General features: G+C 45.9%; 1 protein-coding gene across 1 annotated transcript in view; it reads left to right on the forward strand.

The window, feature by feature from the left end:
- Window positions 1–20,219, forward strand: part of FZR1 (fizzy/cell division cycle 20 related 1) — a 32,702-nt gene extending 12,483 nt beyond the window's left edge. Inside the window, exons 3-14 of the mRNA XM_019550598.1 lie at window positions 3,453–3,578; window positions 3,902–3,965; window positions 4,506–4,633; window positions 5,585–5,667; window positions 6,055–6,238; window positions 6,926–6,991; window positions 8,041–8,143; window positions 9,435–9,619; window positions 10,843–11,076; window positions 11,167–11,271; window positions 14,553–14,645; window positions 16,471–20,219. Coding sequence (XP_019406143.1) covers window positions 3,453–3,578; window positions 3,902–3,965; window positions 4,506–4,633; window positions 5,585–5,667; window positions 6,055–6,238; window positions 6,926–6,991; window positions 8,041–8,143; window positions 9,435–9,619; window positions 10,843–11,076; window positions 11,167–11,271; window positions 14,553–14,645; window positions 16,471–16,512 — 1,413 coding nt within the window. The 3' untranslated portion in view covers window positions 16,513–20,219. The remainder of the gene's footprint in view (window positions 1–3,452; window positions 3,579–3,901; window positions 3,966–4,505; window positions 4,634–5,584; window positions 5,668–6,054; window positions 6,239–6,925; window positions 6,992–8,040; window positions 8,144–9,434; window positions 9,620–10,842; window positions 11,077–11,166; window positions 11,272–14,552; window positions 14,646–16,470) is intronic.
- The last annotated feature ends 2,074 nt before the right edge of the window (window positions 20,220–22,293 follow it).

Below are 22,293 nucleotides of genomic sequence, written 5' to 3' on the forward strand. Positions count from 1 at the left end.
TTTACTCAGTACTTGACATAATAAAAATGGCATTGAGGAGCTACATAATGACATTGGGTACTCCTGGAATGTAAATAGTTTGGGGTTGTTAATCAAGCTTTAGAGAAGGAGAGACTAGTACCATGGGAAAATATCATCGGAGGGCAGGATATCCAAGTTGCACGTTCTCCCCATGTTTCAGCCATATCTGATCCTTGAAGATTTAAACTGTAATTCCACTTTAGAACACGTATAATAGAACCGACACCACACTGGCTTCATGCGCCTCTGCTGGCTCCAGAACTCCTTGGTGATATTGCAGAGCCCTTTATCTTTTGCTTCCTCCTTGGTCACCAACTGCAACATCATAAAGAGGTCATTTATATGCATTAGTTAAAGTTTTTAAAACGTCCCATGGGATTTGGGGGTGGGGGAGGGGAGATTAAGCTGTTTCAGTACATGTCTATTACTAACCATATAGATATTGCACACATTACTAATTGTTAGCCTGGACTTTAAAGACAAACTCTCTTCTGCAGTGATCCCATATGGTATAGTTCAGTGGTGACTAACCCTTTTGCTAGCCGTGCCATAAGTTTAAACCCCCTCTGCTCTGATCCCTGCCCTCTTCTTCCCTCCTTATCTCCGCCCCCCCAGGGCAGTGGCCTAGATGCCTGGGTCCCCCCCCCCCCCCCCGCGAGTTTGCATCCTTCCTGCCCCTACTTCCCTCCACAGAGTGCCTCTGGCCCCTGCCTCCATTTCTTGCTTCTCTTTACTGAAAGCCCAGGGCTCCTGTGTCACTCATCAGCTGCTTATGCCACGCATGCCATGATTTGGCCACTCTTGCTCTAACTGATCTAGGTTCAACACTAAGTTGAAATGGCAACTGATGCTGAATGCTCTTTGAAGGAATGCTGTTGGACACCTGTATATCTAGCAGACTTAAGGAATCTGAAATGGAAAGTTGGGTCCTGATCCATGACTTGAGGGGTCTCAGGCCTGCAGTAATACACACAAAGAATCCCCTTTACATGCCTCCTACCCAAAGACTGACATCCTAGAAAGAACAGTACACTAATGTTAATGAATTTGGAAATAGTGTTAAAGTGATACTTCCCACACGACCCAGCCATAACACTGCTCCATAGCAATGCCACAAGGACCTTGGAACAGTACGTTAGGGCAGTATTTACCTTAAACCCTAACAAAACCTTCCATCTTCTCTGTGCATCCAACTACTCCAACCAGGCTTGTAGTTGTATGCTGCAGCAGAACCTCAGTATGCTCTGGGACAGCAGTACAGATCTAGTGGGTGGGGCTGTGTGAAGCTTTGGGTGGTGATTCGATTTGGAGGAGATTCGGCCAGATTCGGTGGCCAAATCTCTGAATCCAGATTGAATCGGGGGATCAATTTAAAGGTCCGAATTGATTCAGAGCTCTCTGTGAGAGCTTTGATTGGGGCAGTCCCTAGTGGCTACAGCAGGAAGCTGCAGCCACTCCAAGCTGGTAAGTACTAGGAGAGGGGGAGGGGACCATGGGGGGGGGGACCCCTGCCAGCCCCAGCTCTCAGTACTTTAAAGAAAAGCCCCGGTGCTCACCGGGTGCTGCTGGGCAGAGGGCGATTCTCAGTGCCCCACACTGCATGGGGGGGCTCTGCACGAGCCCCCTATGGCTACCTTGCCTGCTGGGGCTCTGGCTCTATAAGGAAAAAAAAAAAGAGAAAAGCCCTGGGACTCACTGCTCCTGGTGCAGCCTTGGGGCTGTAGGGGCTCGTGCAGAACCCCCATGTGGCGAGGGGGCAGCGAGGATCACCCCCGCTGGCAGGAGTGGTGACTCCTGGGGTTTTTTCAGGTTTTTTGTTTTTGTTTTTTCTTAAAGGGCCAGAGCTGGCCTGTGCAGGGCACCTGTGGCAGGGCTAGGGGAGGCGGGGTTTGGGGGCTCATGCAGAACCATCCCATGCAGCGTGGGGCAGTAGGGGGCAGTGGGGATCGCCCCCCACCTGGCAACATCTGTGGCGCGAGGGCTTTTTTTTTTTGCCTGTGAAATTCCTTCAAGATAAGATCCTGTTTTATGGGAAGGCGAAGCAATATCTGAGTTGCCCGTACTTGGGACACTTTGCATGTCTTAATACCATATTTTTTTTGCACGCACCATGCACCATTTCCCCCCCCCCCCCTCCCCCCCCAATTGGGATGTGTTTTTAAGCAGGAAAGCTGACTTTCTTCCTGGGATAGAAGCACCATGCTTTGATTCCTGCCCACAGTGTAGTCACCATTGTATTAGTATTCAGGCAGGTGCAGGAGTCTGACTTAATGACTCATTGCTTTTCATTCCAGAGTTGTTAATAGTTGTCTTTTCTTTTTAATGGCCTTGATGTTCCATTAATCAAACTAACCTTGGGGCTATTTTGCTGTCTGGTAGCAGCTCCTGGTCTACCTCTTCCTATTTCACAGCCTTGGAAACTAACTCTTTTCAAAATCATAAATCCTACATATGGAGACCAGTCTTCAGTGAGCAGCTTTGTTTTTCAGGGAGGTTGGGTGAGCTGAGGATTAAGCTGCCTCTGCTCTACAGAGCCATGTTGCTGGAAAAATCTTTTTTTATTTTTCCTTCATTCTACCTTTCAAAAACAAGATATGTATTGTATTCAGGTGCACGTTATATACAAGTAACTAGTATACTGTAGTTTAATGCTACTCGGGCTTCACTCCAAGGAAAGAAATGGCACTTAAAAGCATTGTCTGCTGTCTAACACTGCAAAAATCTTTAAAATTGCATTGTAATGCATATATTCACGTGTGGAGAGATTGAAAGAGATGGGTTGCAAAATAAACAGAGGATTAAAAACTGGGTCTTTTTTCATTCTATCATTGCCCCTTACATACCTACTTGTACCCAATGCCCTGCCTTCAGTCTTCCAGCTTTCAAGGGACATTCTCTCAACAATTGAGATGAGTAGTAAGCACGAGGAGAGAGATTCTGTATCACGAAGATCCCCTGAAGATGTGAGGGTGGGAGTGCAGTTAGGCTTTTAAGGTGCCAACCTTTTACAGTCTGTCCCAGATTTGTGCGGCCTGAAGGAGAATGGATTTCTGTGGGGTCTTTCAATCTTCCTGTGACCAGCATTTCTCTCTTTCATAGAATCATAAAAAAGTAGGGGTTGGAAGTGATCTTAGGAAGTCATCTTGTCCAGCCCCCGGCTCAGAGCAGGATCATCCTTATCCAGACCATTCCATACAAATACTTGTCTAATTTATTCCTAAAACTGCAAATCAAGAATGTCATACAACCGTGAGGCTGTGTCTCGCCACCGCAAGGGTTGCTAAAATACATCCAAGAGGGCCATGCCCCCTACTACAGGGGAAGGCAAATTCTTGTCTCATCCCCACCCTCTCCCCCTGCAGTCCATTTGAACTTGTTCTGACAGTGTTTATTTCTGTATGTATGATTTTCCCTGACCCTTCAAATTTCAGGTAGCAGAGATGAGAAGAACACTGACTCCTTCCAACTCTCCAATGTCTTCTCCAAGTAAACATGGAGACAGGTTTATTCCCTCCAGAGCTGGGGCCAACTGGAGCATTAACTTCCACAGGATAAATGTAAGTATTGCACTGTGCAATGTCAGGGCAAGGCCTTGTGGTGATAGGCGTGGGGGAGGATGTGACACCTTGCAAGGAGTTACCAAAGCTGATTTGGCAGGATCTTGCTTCTTCCCCCTCTCTGCATCAGTTCTCTTGCTGATTCAGAACTTTTCTCCTTGGAGAGTTACCATCAACTGTGTCCCTGATCTTTGTGACTATACATCTGCAGATTTCTAAAGAGCATGGTGCCTTTCCCATTAACAACATTTTTTTTAAAGATTTTTTTCAGATCTCTGTTCATGCGAGGGTTGGCTTGATAGCATGCATTTTTCTTCCTTCAGGAAAATGAAAAGTCTCCGAGTCAAAACAGAAAAGCAAAGGATGCTACCTCAGACAATGGCAAAGGTTAGGGGTTTTTTGTACCACTGTTCCCCCTGCATTCTTAGCTTTGATTTGAGCCTGAAGTCCAGTCTAAGTCACAAGCATGAACAGTAAAAATATAAGCATTCCTCTCGGTGCCTTAGTGTTGGACCTGCATTTTGCTTGGAACCATTTCTCAGTGGAGAAGGATATCTTGCTCCAGATGACCAATCTAATCTTGAATAAAGAAGTTAACACTCCTGGCACAATTGTGATGTGGATACTTCTTTAGAAAGAACTAGATTGAACTTTGGGTGGGCTGCTGAGCTCATGACTTAGAAGAGAGAGGCTCTTTGGTCCCTCTTCTGTTCTTTTGAACAGTCCTCTCCCAAAAATGTCTGTCTTGGCTGAATAAAGCTAGGAATGAGGTTAGCGGTATATTTTGTCTTCTCCTCATGCAAATAAGTGGATTTGAATTTAAAGGATGACCAGACATGGCATCCTCGCTTCCAGCTATGGGTTTCAAGCTTTAGTCCAGTCTGTTTGTTTCGGGCTTCACTCAAGCATGTGTCTTTGTTGATACAGATGGCCTTGCATACTCTGCCTTGCTGAAGAATGAACTCTTGGGAGCAGGGATTGAGAAGGTGCAGGATCCTCAAACAGAGGACAGGAGGCTGCAACCGTCTACACCAGAGAAGAAGAGCCTCTTCACAGTAAGTGTGGCTAATGGAAAAACATCTTTTAATCTTCAATGCTTGTGCTATAACTTGCAGAGAGGAGCAGGCATTCCTTAAATATGTTAACAGGCACCTGGCACATTGCTGTATCCGGCAGTCTCGACAGATTAAAGTGAGTCATTAACAATGATGCTAAATAAGTAGGGTAGACATTAGGGGTGTGCAAAACCGGCCGCATTCGATTTGGATTTGGATTCGGCCCGAATCGGGGACAGTGATTCGATTAATTGATTGGGATCACTGTCCCGGTTCAATTTGGCTGAATCCAAATCTGAAGTCAGTGCTGCTTCTGAGAAGATCTGGTGGCCGAATCCTAATAGAGTTGGGAGACCCTTTAATCTCTCCAAATCGAATTGGAACCCTCTGAATTAATTCTGAGAGTTTCGATAATTCGGACATAGACACAGCTTTAAATGTTTTTTCTGTATACCACAAGGTAGGTACCAGGCACAGCTTGCAAATGCTGTGATGCTGAGGTAGATGGAGCATCCCACAGGAGCGCAGCAGGGTCCCCAGCATGCTCCCAGGTGGACTCGGAAGTGGACTGGAAGTGCTTCTGGTCCACTTTTGGGTTTGCTGCCAAGTGCACTGGGGACCCACCATGCTTCTGTGGGACACTCAATCTGCTTGTATCCATAGCTTATCTTCAAGCGTGACCACGCTCCCCCATAACTTGGTGTTGTTTGCGGGTCTTTGTCTAGCCAGGTCTTAAACACCTCCAAAGATGGAGATTCCATAACCTCTCTGAGTAAAAATGAACTTCTCCATATTGTTTTAGAGTAAATATTTAAAGGAAATGTTAAGGGAAGGGACAAACAGAGGTAGAAAACAAAACAGATGTGCCTCGATGCAGGGTTTTGTAGGTAGTGTCTCATGCTGGGACTTGTACTGTGTAGGGTTGTTATATCTAGTGCTTTCTTTGTACAGTATTCCCTCAGTACCAAACGCTCCAGTCCAGATGATGGCAATGAGGTCTCCCCGTATTCCCTTTCACCTGTCAGCAACAAAAGGTAATAAGCTACCCACTGGGCAGGAAAAGAGGATGAGGTTCTTGACATTCATTTTATAGTAACTTATTTCCAATTGGCTACAGAATTTTGGACAAAGGAGTAGAAAGTAGGAGTTGTCCAGTTCCTGAAGAGCAGGCATCCTTAAAAATAGAGATTTTTTTGGTCAGTGTTTCCACTGCCACGTTCCTTCCTTTTCTTAGCTTCGTTATAGGAACAAGAACCTAACTTAATTCTCACCTTGGGTGGGTGTCGCTGATGAACAAGCCACTAAAATGACTTCCTGTATTCTGTCCTTTAGAAAGGCTGTGATCAGTACAGTAGCAGTTTCTGTAAACTGGCTGGTACCATCACAGAGCCTTATAAGATATGCATATCTTTGGGTAACAGCCAGAAATTGCTAAGATCGCCTCGAAAGCCAACAAGAAAAATATCCAAGATTCCTTTCAAAGTGCTGGATGCTCCAGAGCTGCAGGATGACTTCTACCTGAACCTTGTGGACTGGTCATCTCTCAATGTACTCAGTGTTGGCCTTGGTACTTGTGTCTATCTGTGGAGCGCTTGCACTAGCCAAGTAAGTAATAAGCTAATCTATTTTATTTGCAGTGTCACTTCTTCCCCGGCACTCTGCGCTAAAATAAAATGAAATATGTTTTATATTAAGTGCAACACTAAGGCCTCTGGCAGACGTTCACTTAAGGCACAGTGGGATTTAATTTCCTATCCCAACAATCGTGCCTCCTCCCATGCCACACCTATGACAGATGTGCAATTTTTGGGATCTGATCCCAGTCGCACCCTACTTGGCAGTGTGCCCTAGAGAGCCATGGGCCTCGTGAAGCTGTGTGGTCCTAGGACTGAGACTTCCCTTCACCTGATGGGTGTCACAGCCCCAGGACTGCACTGGAGTGAGTTCCACACCCTGGTGTTGTCCCACAGCAGGGACTGCCAACATGATTGGCAGTCTCAGTGCACTGATCACAAGTGCAGTTTGAGGCGTAATGAAAACTAGTCACAAAATTATTACATGTTCTGTGAAATAATGTGGGGGGTTATTTTCACCCTTCTATCATGCCGTTAGTATCATGAACAGGTGGCCAGATCATTATTTAAAATGTGTGTAACTGGTTAATCGTGTCTTAAGCGTAACATTTTCCAGGGGTTCAGTAGTGCTCTTAGTCCCAGTTTTTAGCCTGTGAAATAGCTAATACGTTAATATTGTCATTATGCTGCTGCTGTTTAATTTCTTTCCCTTTTCAAGGTGACCCGGTTGTGTGATTTATCTGTGGAAGGTGATTCTGTAACATCAGTGGGCTGGTCAGAACGGGTTCGTATAATGCTGTCAAACATGATTGATTTCCTTTTCAAAAGTGCTGAGGACTTTTTGCCCCTCTCAACTACTGTTGCATTTCAAGATACCCAGAAAAATGAGTGCTTGGTGTGTAAAAGCAATTGGAACTGTTTTTGGTGCTTCACCATTGATAGGAATGCAGTTTGATGTATCCGTGTGAGCTGTATAGTTTAAGGGGGGGGAAAAAGTGATGCCACAGACCATTAATTGCTTTTTGCCTTTTGTTAAAAGCTAGGCAGATGAGTCAGCTTTGACTAAAGCGACCATCTCAACTATCCTACTATGTAGATAAGGGCTTGGTGTGTAGAAATGTATCATAAATGGAGTAGAGAAATCTGCCCATGTGTGGGTAAGTTATGCTGTCAGACCCCACAATGCAACTCCTCGAGTACCACAAACTTCAGTTAATATTTGCTGCTCATTGTGGAAAGTTGCTGACCTAAATTAATACAGTCAGTGCATTTCAAGTAATTCTTTGTAGTGCTACCATGTTGCATGTATTCTTTCTGGGGAAGGCCTGGGCTAAATATCTCAGCTTCCTGTTGAAACCCTGCAGCCAAGTCCTCAAATACCATTGGATATTCTGGAGAGGGTAGGCTAGACTGTGACAGGTGGAGGACAAAGTGATCACATCTCATTGCAAAGGACTTAAGATGCTTCATCTCGTCTAAACCAAGGACTTGATAAAAGACTTGATGATGCTACAGTGCTTAGAATGTGCATGAAAAGTGCCAGTATTATTTGCCTTGAAAGGATTCTCTTGATGCATCTAGTTTAGTTCCTAGAGCAATTTTCTCCTAATATAAGTAGTAAGATGTTGAGGATGTGTATATACCCTGTTTGAGCACTCCCAGGTTAGCTGGAATTCCTTTGAGCATGGATGATCTCTCCTGAGACTTTATCCTTCTGCCGCCCCCCCACCCCCCTTTCAGAACCTCAAGTTTATGGTGTGGCTGTCTGAGTCTTTTTGTGTGCTTCTCCTTGCTGGCTTTATTGATTTGGAATTTTTCTTTTAATTTATTTAGGGGAACTTAGTAGCAGTTGGAACTCACAAGGGCTTTGTACAGATCTGGGATGCAGCTGCAGGGAAGAAATTATCCATGCTTGAGGGTCACACAGCCAGAGTTGGTAAGGAGCAAGTGGGAGACAAAGGATGAGGTGTTTTATTTTTAAATATCACCTTCTGATGTAAAATACTGATCAATGAAAGCTAGAGCTGTCCACCTTCTGTGGGCCTTGGTAGCGGGGACTGCACCATGGTGAGCCACAGGTAGAGCTGACCCAAGCAGGGTGCGGGGCCCAGGGCAAATCAGGTTGTGCAGGGTCCCGACCCTGTGCACCCTGGATGCGAAGAAGCCACTGCCGCCACTGGCGGGGTTGGGGTTTGGCGAGTGGCCGGATGCAAAGCCAGCGGCGGCGGTACATAGTCGCCACAGCCACTCCTCCCAGCTCTGCAGGGGCCCTGGGATGGCTCTGGCCACAGGCCTCCTGGACTGCGCTCCCTGCTAATGCCTCCCTTCCTTCTGCACCATACAGGCACCCCTCAGTTCACTGCTGCACTGCATGCTTGCATGGCCTCAGTCTGGGCCTTGGCTCCCCACCCTGTCCCTTGAGGCAAGGGAAGGCAGCAGAAGCCGGAGGAGAGAGGTGTGCTTGGAGGCTCTGGTTGCTGTTACAGGCACAGCAATGTAGGGAGTGGTGGTGGGTGACAGTCTAGTGGGTCACAGTTTATGCCCTCACAGGCTGCCAGCCCTGAAATTCAAGCCATGTAAATACTGCAATAGTTCCTTAAACCTGATTAACAAGGAGTGCCAGAAATGTGGGGAGCAGGCATATCCTTGCAACTCCTGGGCTTTCTTCAAAAATTCATTTTAAATTTTCATTCTGTAGCAGCACTGACCTGCTTTGGGTGTGGTGATACATGAATCATTGCAGCACAAACTTCTGGCAAGTGCCATTTTTTTTTTTTTATTCATGTGCCTGAGGCAGATGAGGGTTGGTGTGCTATGTTACTAACCTTGTTGAATGTCCTTATTTTCTGATTTCCAGTCTCCAGTTAAGTTGTTAACACCGGGAAGTTTTCAGTTCATTTTATCTTTAAGCAAGTAGTTTTATGGAAGAAAGCAATGCAACTTTAGCTCCCAGACCTAGACCTGGTGACCAGAACTCATGAGTCCCATTTTCCTTATCCACTATTGACGTATCAAATGGTGGTGGTAACTCATGAGGTTTGTGTTTTGGAAACTGTTTTACAATCTTCAAACAAGTGCTGAAGACTTTTTTTATATATAATGTTATATTCATATAATAGTATTGGTGCTTAACATTTGCATACTGTTCCCCACCCCCATGCCCCTGCAATCCAGTTCACTATTAATGACTGCATCAAATATGTCACTGTGCTTTGCCTACTTCACAGGCGCCTTGGCGTGGAACGCAGACCAACTTTCTTCTGGGAGTCGGGATAGAATGATCCTTCAGAGAGACATCCGGACCCCACCACTACAATCTGAGCGGCGGCTTCAGGGCCACAGGCAGGAGGTGTGTGGGCTAAAGTGGTCTACAGACCACCAACTCCTTGCATCTGGTGGAAATGATAACAAGGTATAGTACTGTTTTTGTTGGAAAGAAATTTGATCTCATCTCTGAACTTTCACTGCCAATTTCAAAAAAGTTTCCTTTCTTCAAGGATATGCCTTCTTTTTTTTTATTTAAATTCCAGCCTCATTTACAATGTTTTTAAGGGTGGTTTTTTTTTTTCCTGTCACCTTGCTAATTGGACTTTGTTTTTCCTCAGATATAGCCAAACTAAGCTAACCTACTACCCTCTCTAGTCTTCTACCATTTACTAAAGTAAATGGGGATTAATAGTCTGTTTAGGAGGCCTGTGCAAAGTGGCTAGTATTTGCTTCAGACTCACCAGGTGTTATCTGGCAGTGGGGCGATCCCCGCTGCCCCATGCTGAGTGGTGGGGGCTCTGCCCTGCCTGGCCCAGCTCTAGGCCTTTTTAAAAAGAAGAGCCCTGACTCAACAGGTCGTGCCTGGCAGGGGGTGATTCCCTGCTGCCCCTCATTGTTCCGTGCTGCGTGGGAGGCTCTGCACGAGCCCCCAGAAGCCCCAAGGCCACTGCAGGAGCCGGTGAGTCTGGGGGTTTTTTTGCTTATAGGTCTGTAGCTGCAGCATGTGGGGCAGCCATGAGGGTCTCGGGGAGTGGGCAGGGGCAACATTTCGCCATTCAAAATAACTTATATTAAACTTCCGCCTGCAAATGTAAGTTTTTGAATTTGGTGTATGCAACGCAAGCTTGCAGTTTACCAGTGAGTATAGAGAAATATCCTGTATTTCTAAGAAGTGGTTCTGAGAGCACCCTTTGGAATAGATTCCTGCACAGGTAACTTATGGGATGTATATTGGACCAAAGTCATGCGTACAGAGTATTACCAGTTTTGGCACTCCTCCAGTAAATAAGACTCTTCGTCTTGTGACGTAGTTGGATTATTCAGTCACAAAGCAAGATAAAGGCCTTGCTGTTCACATTCATGGACCAGAATTCAGATCCTGGCTAAGGCTCAAAGGAAATGAGCTTTGGGATTTTACCCTAGGCTCAGATTGCAAAATCTCCCCTCAGGCTGAGCATGCTTGGTGGCTCAGAGGAAAGGTCCCATTTCAGGAATCTAAAATACTCAAGATGGAGGCGCGCTGGCAAAATTGTTCAGGCTTTCGCTCTGTCTAGCTTTGGCTGGTACCATTTCCTTTTTTAGTGTAGGGGTTTGGAGACTAGAAGGTGGTACGTGTGCTTAATTTATCTTGTTGTTTCTTTCCACTAGCTCCTTGTCTGGAATCACTCCAGCCTGAGTCCCGTTCAGCAGTACACAGAACACCTAGCAGCAGTGAAAGCTATCGCATGGTCTCCGCATCAGCATGGCCTGCTGGCCTCGGGTGGTGGGACAGCAGATCGCTGCATACGTTTCTGGAACACTTTAACTGGGCAGCCTTTACAGTGTATTGATACTGGGTCACAAGTGTGCAATCTGGCCTGGTCCAAACATGCCAATGAATTAGTAAGTGCTTCCCTATTCAGTGTCCTGCTGCTAATCTTCAGGTATTGGGAACTGAGCCCCTGACTGTCTTGTCTTTTCCTCCTCCTGCAGGTGAGTACTCATGGATACTCGCAGAACCAGATTCTCGTCTGGAAATACCCCTCACTAACCCAAGTAGCAAAGCTAACAGGGCACTCATACAGAGTTTTATACCTGGTAAGCTATAATCCATACCTTTTTAACCAGCTCTTCTGTAGCTTCTGATTCTGCTGTGACTATGCTATGCACAGTGATGGAATCCAAGGTGCTGCTTTCAGCTGGATTCGTGACTTCAGCAAGGTTTTCGATACGGTCTCCCACAACATTCTTGCAAGCAAACTAAGGAAGTACAGGTTGGATGAGTGGACTGTAAAGTACATAGAAAACTGTCTGAATCATTGGGCTGAGAGCATTCCTATACACATGCAGGGAGCCTGCTCCAATGCGCTGTAGAGCGTTGGAGCAGACTTGATTAATTGATTCTGCTGGAGTGTGGAAACTGATGCACTCTAGCAGTCCCCAGCATCACAGGCATCAGCATGCTCATGCTGAAAAATGCCAGTGTGGCACTTTTAAAGTGCTCTGCTGTCATTTTTCAACACAGGGATGCTGATGCACATGACGCTCCTGGGCACTTTTAATTAGCACAACTCTCAGACCTACAGTAATTAAAGTGCCCCTAACACCTACACGGACATTGGCATCAGAAGCGGACTGGCCAAGCTCGACGACGACACCAAACTTTGGGGTAAAGCGTCCACACCTGAGGACAGGAGGGCAATCCAGGTTGACCTTGACAGGCTCAAGAAGTGGGCAGATGAGAACCTGATGGTGTTTAACACTGAAAAATGCACGATTTTCCACCTTGGGAGGAAAAACCCACAGCATACTTATAGGCTTGGCAGTGCTACACTGGCTAGCACTTTGGACAAAAGGGACTTGAGGGTCATGATTGACCACAAGATGAATATGAACCTTCAGTGTAATGCTGCAGCCAGTAAAGCAAGCAAAACGCTGCCTTGCATCCATAGATGCTTCTCGAGCAAATCTCAGAGCATCATTCTTCCATTGTACTCGGCCCTGGTGAGGCCACAGCTGAAGTACAGCATCGAGTTCTGGGCTCCACAATTCAAAAAGGACGTGGAGAAGCTTGAGAGAATCCAGCGGACAGCCACGTGCATGATAAGAGGTCAGGAAAACAGACCTTACAACAAGAGGCTGAGAGCTATGGGACTCCAGCCTGGAAAAGCGCAGGCTCAGGTTATCTGGTGGCCACCTAGAAGTTTATCAGGGGTGCTCACTAGGGTCTGGGGGAACATCTGTTCACCAGAGTGCCCCAAGGGATAACAAGATCCAGTGGTCACAAACTCCACCGTGACTGTTTCAGTCTGGACATAAGAAAGAACTTCTTTACTGTCCAAGCCCCCTAGGTTTGGAATAGACTGCTGCCGGAGGTAGTTCAGGCACCTACCTTGAACGCCTTCAAGAGACATTTGGATATCTATCTTGCTGGGATCCTATGACCCCTGCTGACTTCCTGCCCTTTGGGTAGGGGGCTGGACTCAATCTTCTGAGGTCCCTTCCAGCCCTAATGTCTATGAACCTCCTGGAGCACATGTATAAACACCCAGAGGGTAGTAGTCAATGGCCCCATGTCTGTTTGGCAGCCAGTATCAAGTGGAGTACCCCAGGGGTCAATGCTGGGGTTGGTTTTGTTCAATATTTTCGTCAGTGACCTGGAAGATGGGATGGAGTGCACCCTTAGCAAGTTTGCAGATGACACCAAGCTGGGGGGGAGTAGTGCATACGCTGGAGGGTAGGGCTAGGATTCAAAGAGTCCTAGACAAATTGGAGGATTTGACCAAAAGAAATCTCATGAGGTTCAATAAGGAGAAGTGCAAAGTCCTGCATTTAGGATGGAAGAATCCCATGCACTGGTACAGGCTGGGGACCAACTGGCTAAGCGGCAGCACTGCAGAAAAGGACTTGGGGGGAGGTTTACAGTGGGCAGTAAGTTGCATACGAGCCAGCAGTGTGTGTATGATAGTGCAGGGCCAGGGTTTCCACGGAGCCTAGCCCAAGCAGCGCTGGCGTGGCACATGGCTAGACGAGGAGCTGCTCCGGGGCTGGGATCTTGCAGTGTGGTTCCCTGCACAGCCGTGTGCCCTGTCCACACTGCTGGGGCCAGTCTAGAAATCCTGGCCCCATGCTGCTGGGGTCCCCGTGGAAACTAGCTGCAGCGATGCAGGCAGGAGCTGCTGGGAAATGGAATCCAGCTGCCGGCTGGATCCATCGTTTTGCCCACCTCTGAGCTAGACTGTTCTCAGTGGTGGCAGATGACAGCAAGGAGCAGTGGTCTCAGCTTGAAGCAGTGGAAGCTTAGGTTGGGTATTAAAAAAAAAAAAAAAAAAAAAAAAGGTTTCTCACTAGGAAGGTAGTAAAGCACTGGAATGGCTTGCCTGGAGAAATGGTGGAATCTCCATTCTTGGAGGTTTTTAAGGCCCAGCTAGACAAAGCCTTGGCTTGGATGATGTAGGTGGGGCTGGTCCTGCTTTGAGCAGGAGGTCGGACTAGACCTCCTGAGGTCCCTTCCAACCCTAATTTTCTATGATTCCCTATAGCTGTTTGTTAAGCAAAACTGCATGTAGCAGGGCCGTTGATAATTTGGCTCTTCCCACTTGTTGACATGGAATAGGCTTCTTGACTTGACACTTCACATTGTATGGTGAATTTTACATCTTGACAGGTGTCAAAACTTGCCAAAAGTGAGCTTCTCTCATTCCCAAAGGAGCATGGTAATTAGATCTTAAGGTAGTAAAAGTCAGCTGCTGCTTTAGCATAAAAGGCTCTTTACTCTTCTCCCCTCTTTCCATTTTCTGTTCTCTGTGTTTCTTCTTTTTAGTACAGTATAAAATGTCCAGTGTGATTATTTTTTTGGTTAGTTGTTTGTTGGGAGTTTTTTGTGTGTTTAATCCACCTCTGTCTCTGGATGGATTCTTCTCTTGTTTACTTTATGTGCATAGCCCTCACTCACATAGAGCTTTTGGGAGGCTTCACTAGAAAATGGCATGAGTCAAATCTGTTGAAGGGATATGTACTAGCCAGAGTGGGTTTTAGAAGTAAATCATTTGTGTAAGCAACAGGGCTTAAAATGTCAACAACACTTCTGTATCTCATTGCCGTTTTTATAATAGGCTAATGCATATCCCCTTGAGGTTAAATAAAACACATCGCTTTAGGCAGGAATGAGATCCAAAGGTAGGAGTTACCCTTGTGTGTCCTGTAGAATGTAAATAAAGTCTATTCCCAAATTTTGCAATTTGATTTCCTCCTGGCTAATCATCTAAGGTGCCCATTCAGATCAAACGCTGCTGGAGAATGAGGGTGGGGGGATGGGGATTGTGATCGCTCAGTAAAATGTATTTTGCAGTCTCTTTATTCTCTCTCTTTTGCCCTAGGCAATGTCTCCTGATGGAGAAGCCATAGTTACAGGAGCTGGAGATGAAACCCTGAGATTCTGGAATGTTTTCAGCAAAACCCGCTCAACAAAGGTAAAATCCATAGCCTTTAGTGGTCAGTTTCTGGAGCAAACTAGATCCATCAGGGGAGGAGTCACCAAGGCTAAGGCTTAATGGTTAGCTGTCCTATCGGCTTTCTGGGTGTTTCTCTTGCATGATCAGTTCACCTCTTGTATATTCTTTCCCGTAGTTGTTTGTGTAGTAAGTTGTCGTGGGAGTGGGGCCAGGGTCAGAGCCTGGGCATAAGTTTAAAGGGGTTTGTGATCCTCAGTTGAAAGTTACACATTAGGTCTTCACATGGGATGCATCTACATGTGCACGTTAGTGTGGAGTTGACTAATTAGCTCCACAGTAGAGCATCACAGTCTACACGTTTCTATTTTTAAAGAAACCTCACTGAGGACACAGAAACAAACCATTCTAATGTGCTGGAAGAACAGCAGGTATGGCAGATGACCAGCTTGGCTTAGCAGAGAACACTTCAGTAAACTTAAACATAAAAAGGAAGCTTACAAGAAGTGGAACCTTGGACAGAGGACTATGGAGGAGCATAAGAATATTGCTTGTGCATGCAAAGATGAAATCAAAGGCCAAAGCGCAATTGGAGTTCCAGCTAGCAAGGGACATGAAGGGTTTCTGCAAGCATGTTGGCAAACAAGAGGAAGGTCAGGGAAAGTGTGTGTCTCTTACTGAATGGGGGAGTTAACCTGGTGACAGATCACGAGGAAAAGGCTGAAATATTTGACGCCTTTTTTTACCTCTGTCTTTACTGGCAAGGTCAGCTCCCAGATTACTACACTGGGCAGCACAGTTTGGGAAGAAGGTGAGCAGCCCTCAGTGGTGAAAGAACAGGTTAGGGACTATTTAGAAAAGCTGGACATGGACAAGTCCATGGGGCCAGATTGCAATGCATCCAAGAGTGCTGAGGAAGTTGGCTGATGTGATTGCAGAGCCTCTGGCCATTATTTTTGAAAACTCATGGTGACAGTGCCCATCTTTAAGAAAGGGACAAAAAAAGATCCAGGGAACTATAGAACAGTCAGACCCACCTCAGTCCCAGGCATACATGCAGACACTGTGCCCAGGCACAGTTGACTCTGATGTGAACTGCACCGAAGTTTATTGCATTGCCTTAGTTGCATGTGTAGATGCACCCGCAGATGAGTATCACAGCTAAGCACAACATTGTTTTTAAATTTGTGTTTATAACACTGGGTGTCTTGCTATGCTGCTGACATGCCACTAGAACATGTGCAAGATGGTGTTGTGTCTTGGCCATATGCTTACAGTTGTGTCCTTGGGATCTGTATCCTTTAACTTCTAGCAGAGTTGTCCAAAACAACGACTTCAAGAAAAAGGGGATTTTGTAAATTTGACCCTGAGAGGTACCATGGATAGCGATTTCCTCAAAATATAGTTCAGCAAAAGTAGACGTTTGCAGGACTGTTCAAGAAGAAGCTTCAAACACAAAAGGAGGTAGTAGAGAGTTCTAAGGGCCATGATGTCCTGAATGGGCTTGAGAAGGGGGAGCACAGTGGGGAGGGAGAATAAACTCATTCCCTCATGATTTATGAAAACTATGTACTACAGAATTAACCCTTTTCTTCCATTATTGCAGTTGCTCTTCCTTATACATGTTTATGTGCTCTGAGTGGCTGATCTCTTGCAACAAGGATGCTTGGAGTTTGAACCTACCTTTTGAAGGGTTCCAGACCCTTTTTCCCTAGACTTGTCTGTGCTCAAGTGCAAGCTTCTTGGGGGAATATTTCCTAGTGATGTTGTTGTATGTACTGTACTCATCTCTCAGAAACTAACTGAATTGGGCATCTTGGTACAACACTGGTTTCTCTTTTTCCAGGAGTCTGTGTCTGTTCTGAACCTCTTCACCAGGATACGGTAAACCCCACCCACTCCACACCATGAGACCACAGTGTGATATACCGGGAGAAAACCACTAAGTTGGCGTGCATGGATCCCCAAGCTATCAACCAGAAGAGGGGGAGGGAAGTGTCAGTGGGACTGAAGGATGGACCTTCAAGATCCTTTATTAAATATGTGATTGTGAACCATATTGGACAGTATTTGGGTTTTGGACTGGGAGGGTAATGGAACTGCCAAAGGCTTCACTTTTCATCAGGGGGCATGGGTACAAGAGGGAAGACTGAAGAAAAAAAAACCTTAATCTTATGTTGTACATTGGGCAGAACTTGTATGATATGGACCATTAACTAAGACCAGACCAAGAGCATCCCAACTGCTGCTTTGTTACATATGATGGGAGAAGAGTTTCCTTGTCGCTTTGGAGGGAATAGTTTTAAAATGCTGCTGTGGGTCTCTCATTCTGCAATTTGATCAACACCTTTGAAAGCAGGAGCTAGCCAGGCTTGATCAGATCTAATTGGTGCAAAGGGACACACCTTTGAGCTGGGCAGTGGCCTCTCAAATAACAAGGCACCGTTCTAGCCTTGCATCTGTTGTCCAAATAAAATGGAGAAATGCTTATTTTTTCCCCTTAACACAGTGTTCTCCATTTTTAAAAAGATGCTGCAGTACTTGATATTTCCGTTCACTTAAGTCAGTTTAATTTTCAGCACCTCTGATGCCTGGCTATAAAAATTTAATTCTTGTCTCTCAATTTTTAGAAGGGTTTTAATGGCCTTCTCATGTGTTGAAGGGGAAGATTACTGCACAATCAACATTTTTTGTTGTTTTTTTAAAAAAAAGAAAAGAAACAATACATGTTCAAGCCTGGTCTTTAGATTTTTAGTTGAATGCATACAAACAATGGCTTTTACGAAGACCCAGGAGTGTTTTATTTGGAGCTTCCTTCTGTGCCAATTATTGCAAACCAGTCGCTGCAGAGTGTCTTTCAAAGGACAAAACCAGTTGAGATGAGTATGTTAAAAAAGACTACTGTGGATCTGTTTTCAAGGCAAGGTGGTTGTCTTTTCCGCTTAAGAAGAAGGAAACATCATGTCTAAATCTCTGCACAAGACTTTTTTTTTTTTTTTTTTTTTTTTTTTTTTTTTTTTAATGAATTAGGTCAAAGCCAGGGACCCATTTTTAAGTTGTTATGGGAGAGAGATCCTGCCAGTTTGGAGCCTGTGTGAAGAGTGCAGTGGGATGTGATGCAAAGCACTTGAGTGTGTATGTTGTTTTTAATTTAAGAGAAGCTGTTATGCTTGCAGCAGCCTCTTCCTGTCTCACTTTGTATGTGTGCCAATGCTCACCCAGCTGTGCTTCTGGCTCTTCTGCTCACCTCTTTGCCTCCTTTGTAACACATTTGGATGTAAGTGCTGTGTCCTGTTTTCTTTTTTTTGTTTTTTTGTTTTTTGTTGTTGTTGTTTTTCCGTGTGTGTGTATAGACCTTGTCTTGTGTCAGTACAGTGTGCAGGCAGATACCTTTTGTGAAATTTGGACTGTGGGGCTGGGGGAGGTGTGGAACATAGCTGCTTTTCTTTCCCCTCCCCCCCCCCAACATCACCTAACCCATCTTTTTTGGAAAGCAAAGGCATCCAGGGTGGCAAGGCTGGCAAAGTGCATTGGTTAATTCATTCCATGTTTGCGACGGCCTTGACTGAGCATGCCATTCACATAGTGCCTGGATGCTGCTCTCCTCAGTGGCTTGACACAAGCACTGTGTGTACTGCGGATGCTTCCAGGCTCTTGTGTGCCAGGTACCTGCCATGTTCCTTAGCGAAGTTGACAGCCTTGGGCATCTTGAAAGCCAAAAGTGGGATCAGAAAATTCTTATTTATTCCCCTGCCCCACTCTCCTTTCCCAGTCACAATCTCAAACCAGGTCTGCTTTGCTGTTTTCTCGCTACGAAACTACTGGGAATTGTAAAAATAGTCTAATGGCTTCCAGACTCCTCTCCTGCTGTTTTTGTACATTCATTGGCATCTTTAAACATCACAATGCTGAAATAGCCATCATAAAACTCTGCAGAATTGTTACCCAATTAGTTTAAGTTGGGCAAGCATGTCTGAACTGAAAACACCACCTGCGGTTCAGCATGGTTTATAAACACTGCCTGTTCCATTTTGTAGTTGCCCCAAGAGAGTAGAGTAGACTAGGGGAAAGTATTGCGTGTGTTTATATGGGGGGAGCTGCTTCTGTGGATTAGTATCGCACCTGCAGTCTAGGCTTTGAGAACTCTCACTTAGTCTAGAGACTGGGCATTAGCAATTATCATGAGACACTTCTTCCTCGTAGAGAGAGAGAGATCTGCAAAGGAAGGGGAATTTGGAAGCTGCCCCTGAGGCAGGTGTAACACCTGAGAGAAGAAGATGCTTTGGTTTCTGTTTGGAAAATGCACGCATCTATTTAATGAGAGAGTTTGGAGGGGTTTATAGAAAGGAATGGCAGAAAGCCATGCATACCAGCAGAGACTGTTGTGGGGTGGGAAAGGTGAAACTTGGGATGTGCAGTGTTCCTAGTCTGCTCTTTTAGGAGTGAGTGACTGCACTGACCTCAGGCAGGCACTATTAACAGTTTGTCCTCATTTCTCCCTGCCTTGTGATAGAGCAGAGCAGGCTCAGAGGACATTAGCCAAGTTTTTCCATATATACACCTTAAAGCCACTTTTGCTGAGATGTTTGCCTGAAGTGTTCAAGCTTTAGATAAGAAGTGCTGTGGTCTGATGTGTCCAGCTGCTATAGGGATATGTGTGGCAGCTTCCTTGTTTCCTACTGCAGCTCCAGAGTAGGATTACATTCCCGGAGTCCAGCAGGGAGGGGGCATCTCCTTAGTCATTCTCTTTTCCCCTCAATAATATATCCCTCACTTAGTCACACAGGTTTGGCAACTGAATTGCTGTCCCTCTGTTTGCTTAGAAAGCAAATCCAGACCTGCTCTGAGATGGGACCATCACTTTTTCACTTCCTTATTTGATCAGCTCAGCAGGGAGGATAGTTGCCTCCAATCCATATCTGACTTAGGGTGGAGTGAATTGGCAATCTGACAAGCATTTAAATATATCTGCCAATGGAATGCATGGTGGGGCTAAGAGAAGAGGAGGGAAGTTATTTTACTTCTGCTTATAGTACTAGAACTGTAAAATAGTGTCCCCTTTTAAAAAAAAAAAAAAAAAGGATGATGGCAAAATGTAAAGGGAACTGTTCCAGTGACTGGCTTCATGTCTGTTCAAGTAACAGCCTATATTCCCCTCCCTGCCCTTCCCCTACCATGTGGTCCCACTTCACATGCAGCTGCCAAGGAAGGTAGATGGCTGGGTCCATGAAAGTTCCCCCAAAAGGTATCTCGCCAGGGTGTGCGTGTGTGTGTTTGTGGGTATGCAAGTTTGTCTAGATTTTTCATGTAGGCAACTAGTGTGAAATGACCGGCTGTCTGGCGTGTGCTGATTAGCGTTGTAAATGGGGAAAAAAGCAGAAATCTTGTATGCTTGTATTTTCAATGTATGAAGCATAAAAGTACTGAAATGTACAGTTCAGTTTGAACAAAGGGTTTCCCCTCAGAGTTTATGCAGATAAATCTAAGAACTTGTGGTATTGTTACATATAATAACATCATATGGAAAATATAGAGAACATTGTAACTTTTTCATGTAAAGCAATGTTACTGGCATTAAACAAGTTGTGAATTTAAGTCTGTCACTGCATGACGCATGTATAGGAGTGGTCTTCTCTTGTGCATGCCAATAGACTGTGCTCAGATATTTAAGTGGACTCTCATGCCACAAGTTCCCCTGCCGTGGGGCAGGATATGACCACAGGTTTCAGACAACAATCAAAGTGACCATATAAACACGAAATTTTGCGTCATTTTTTAAAAACATCTGTTTATAATAAGACAAAGTACAGCCCAGGACAGATATGATGGGATGTTTTAATGGAGAAGGGTGGGGGTATCATTGCATTCTCAATTGCTGTGTTATGTAAATCCATCTGGCTTCCTCTGGTCTTCACCCAACCGTCTAATACAGTGGTTCTCAAACTTTTTCAAACTCAGGAAATACCAGCTCTTAGCTTTCGCTCTATTTTCCTGTAGGCAAAAAAACCCAAAACCAAAACGATTCTTTTGTGCAAAGAATTCAGAAAGATCCTAATAGGTCAGAACGTCTCTGACACTCCAGATTCCTATGTGAAAGCTCTACATTTTATCTTGTGAATCATGTTTGTACACCTACCAGTTTATACCATTTGCGTGGCACCTTTGAAAGGCTCTCAAGGTACAGTATAGTGCAGCAGCACCCTGGCTGAGAATTGCCACTCTTGTAATTCCTGCAGTAGGAATTTAGCTGATGGATCTGCTAGTATCCCCCAAGCTAGGCTAGATTCAGTCTTGCTCCTCTCCATTCTTCTGGCAGAGGGAACTGATCAGTTGACTGACCTGCCAGTTTTAACATCTGTTGTCTTAGGCTTGAAAGCAGCTCTATGCAAAGTGTGCCTCCTAGAGCTCACTAGGTTTATCTACACATGCAAATACTGCAGGATGGGTTTACTCTAGAGTAAATTACTCTAGGGCAGGGGTTCTCAATCCACGGCCCAGTGCTGGGATGAGGCAGGTTGGCTGCCAGTCTGCAGCATGGTTGGCTGCCAGACGAGAAATGGTTGCGGGCTGGCAAACTGTGGCCCACCAGAGCCAGGCAGAGAGGCTGTGGCTCCTTGTGCAGGGTCTGTGGCAGCGCAGGGTGTGGCCCACCCCACTGCCTGAGGGGTGGGGGTATTCTTACTTGTCTTCCAGCCAGAAATTCTGGCTGCAGTCGGCTGTGACTGCTGGGCCATGGTTTGTCAAGCCATGGCATAAAAACTTTGGGAACCCCTGCTCTAAGATAAAACCCACCCCGGGCAGGTGTCTACATGTGCGGCGATTTGGGAGTAAATTTGCTGCTCCTGGCAGCAGCTTGCTCCTGGCCCTGCACTGGCTCCCTGCAGTAGCCAGGGGGAGCTAGCCCGGGGGCCAGCAGGTGAGCACAGGACCAGGAGACAGTTCTCTTGGTGGGGGCTGAGAGATTGCTCCCTGTCCCTGGGAGCTGTTTGCTGCCAGGGCAGGGGCAGGTGGCAGAGCTCAGGTAGCAACAGTGTCCACCTGCCCTGGCAGCAGGGAGCTCCCAGCCCTGGCTCCCTGGGGTGGGGAGCTTGGAAAGAACTGCAGGGGAGGGGAGCGATTGCAGAGCTGGGACTGGGAGCTCTTTGCTGCTGGGGCAGGGGGACATTGTCCAGGCCCAGGCTTCAGTGGCAGAGCCTGCCCCTGCAGCAGGCAGCTCCTGAGGGCAGGGAGGGAGCAATCTGCTGCCCATCTACCAACTACACGTGCCATACTGCACGATAATTAATTGGCAGTTAATTTACTACTTGCATTTGCAGGTGGCAAATTAACTGCTGAGTACAAGAAATTAATGTGCAGTAAGGGTCGGCACATGTAGACAGTGATGCCTACTGTGCAGTAATTAGCTCTACTGCACAGTAAAGCATCTCTTGTAGACATGCCCACTAAGTAGGAATGTTAACCCGCTTTGCTGTTCTCTTGCACAGTTCTAGGCTCCTCACACTCATTCAGTGTGACACCGCTAGAAGTGGGTCATATACATACACAGCAGCAAGCTGAGCTGAGTAGCTAACATACTTACTCCAAGGTATCGGTGGCAAGAGAGGAAGCATGTACAAGGGGAGTAGGGAACAACCACAATCTGTGCTGTGTGTATTTCACTGGAGATTGC

The sequence above is a fragment of the Crocodylus porosus genome, unplaced genomic scaffold, assembly GCF_001723895.1.
Source record: "Crocodylus porosus isolate Cpor-Errol unplaced genomic scaffold, CroPor_comp1, whole genome shotgun sequence".
NCBI lineage: Eukaryota > Metazoa > Chordata > Crocodylia > Crocodylidae > Crocodylus > Crocodylus porosus.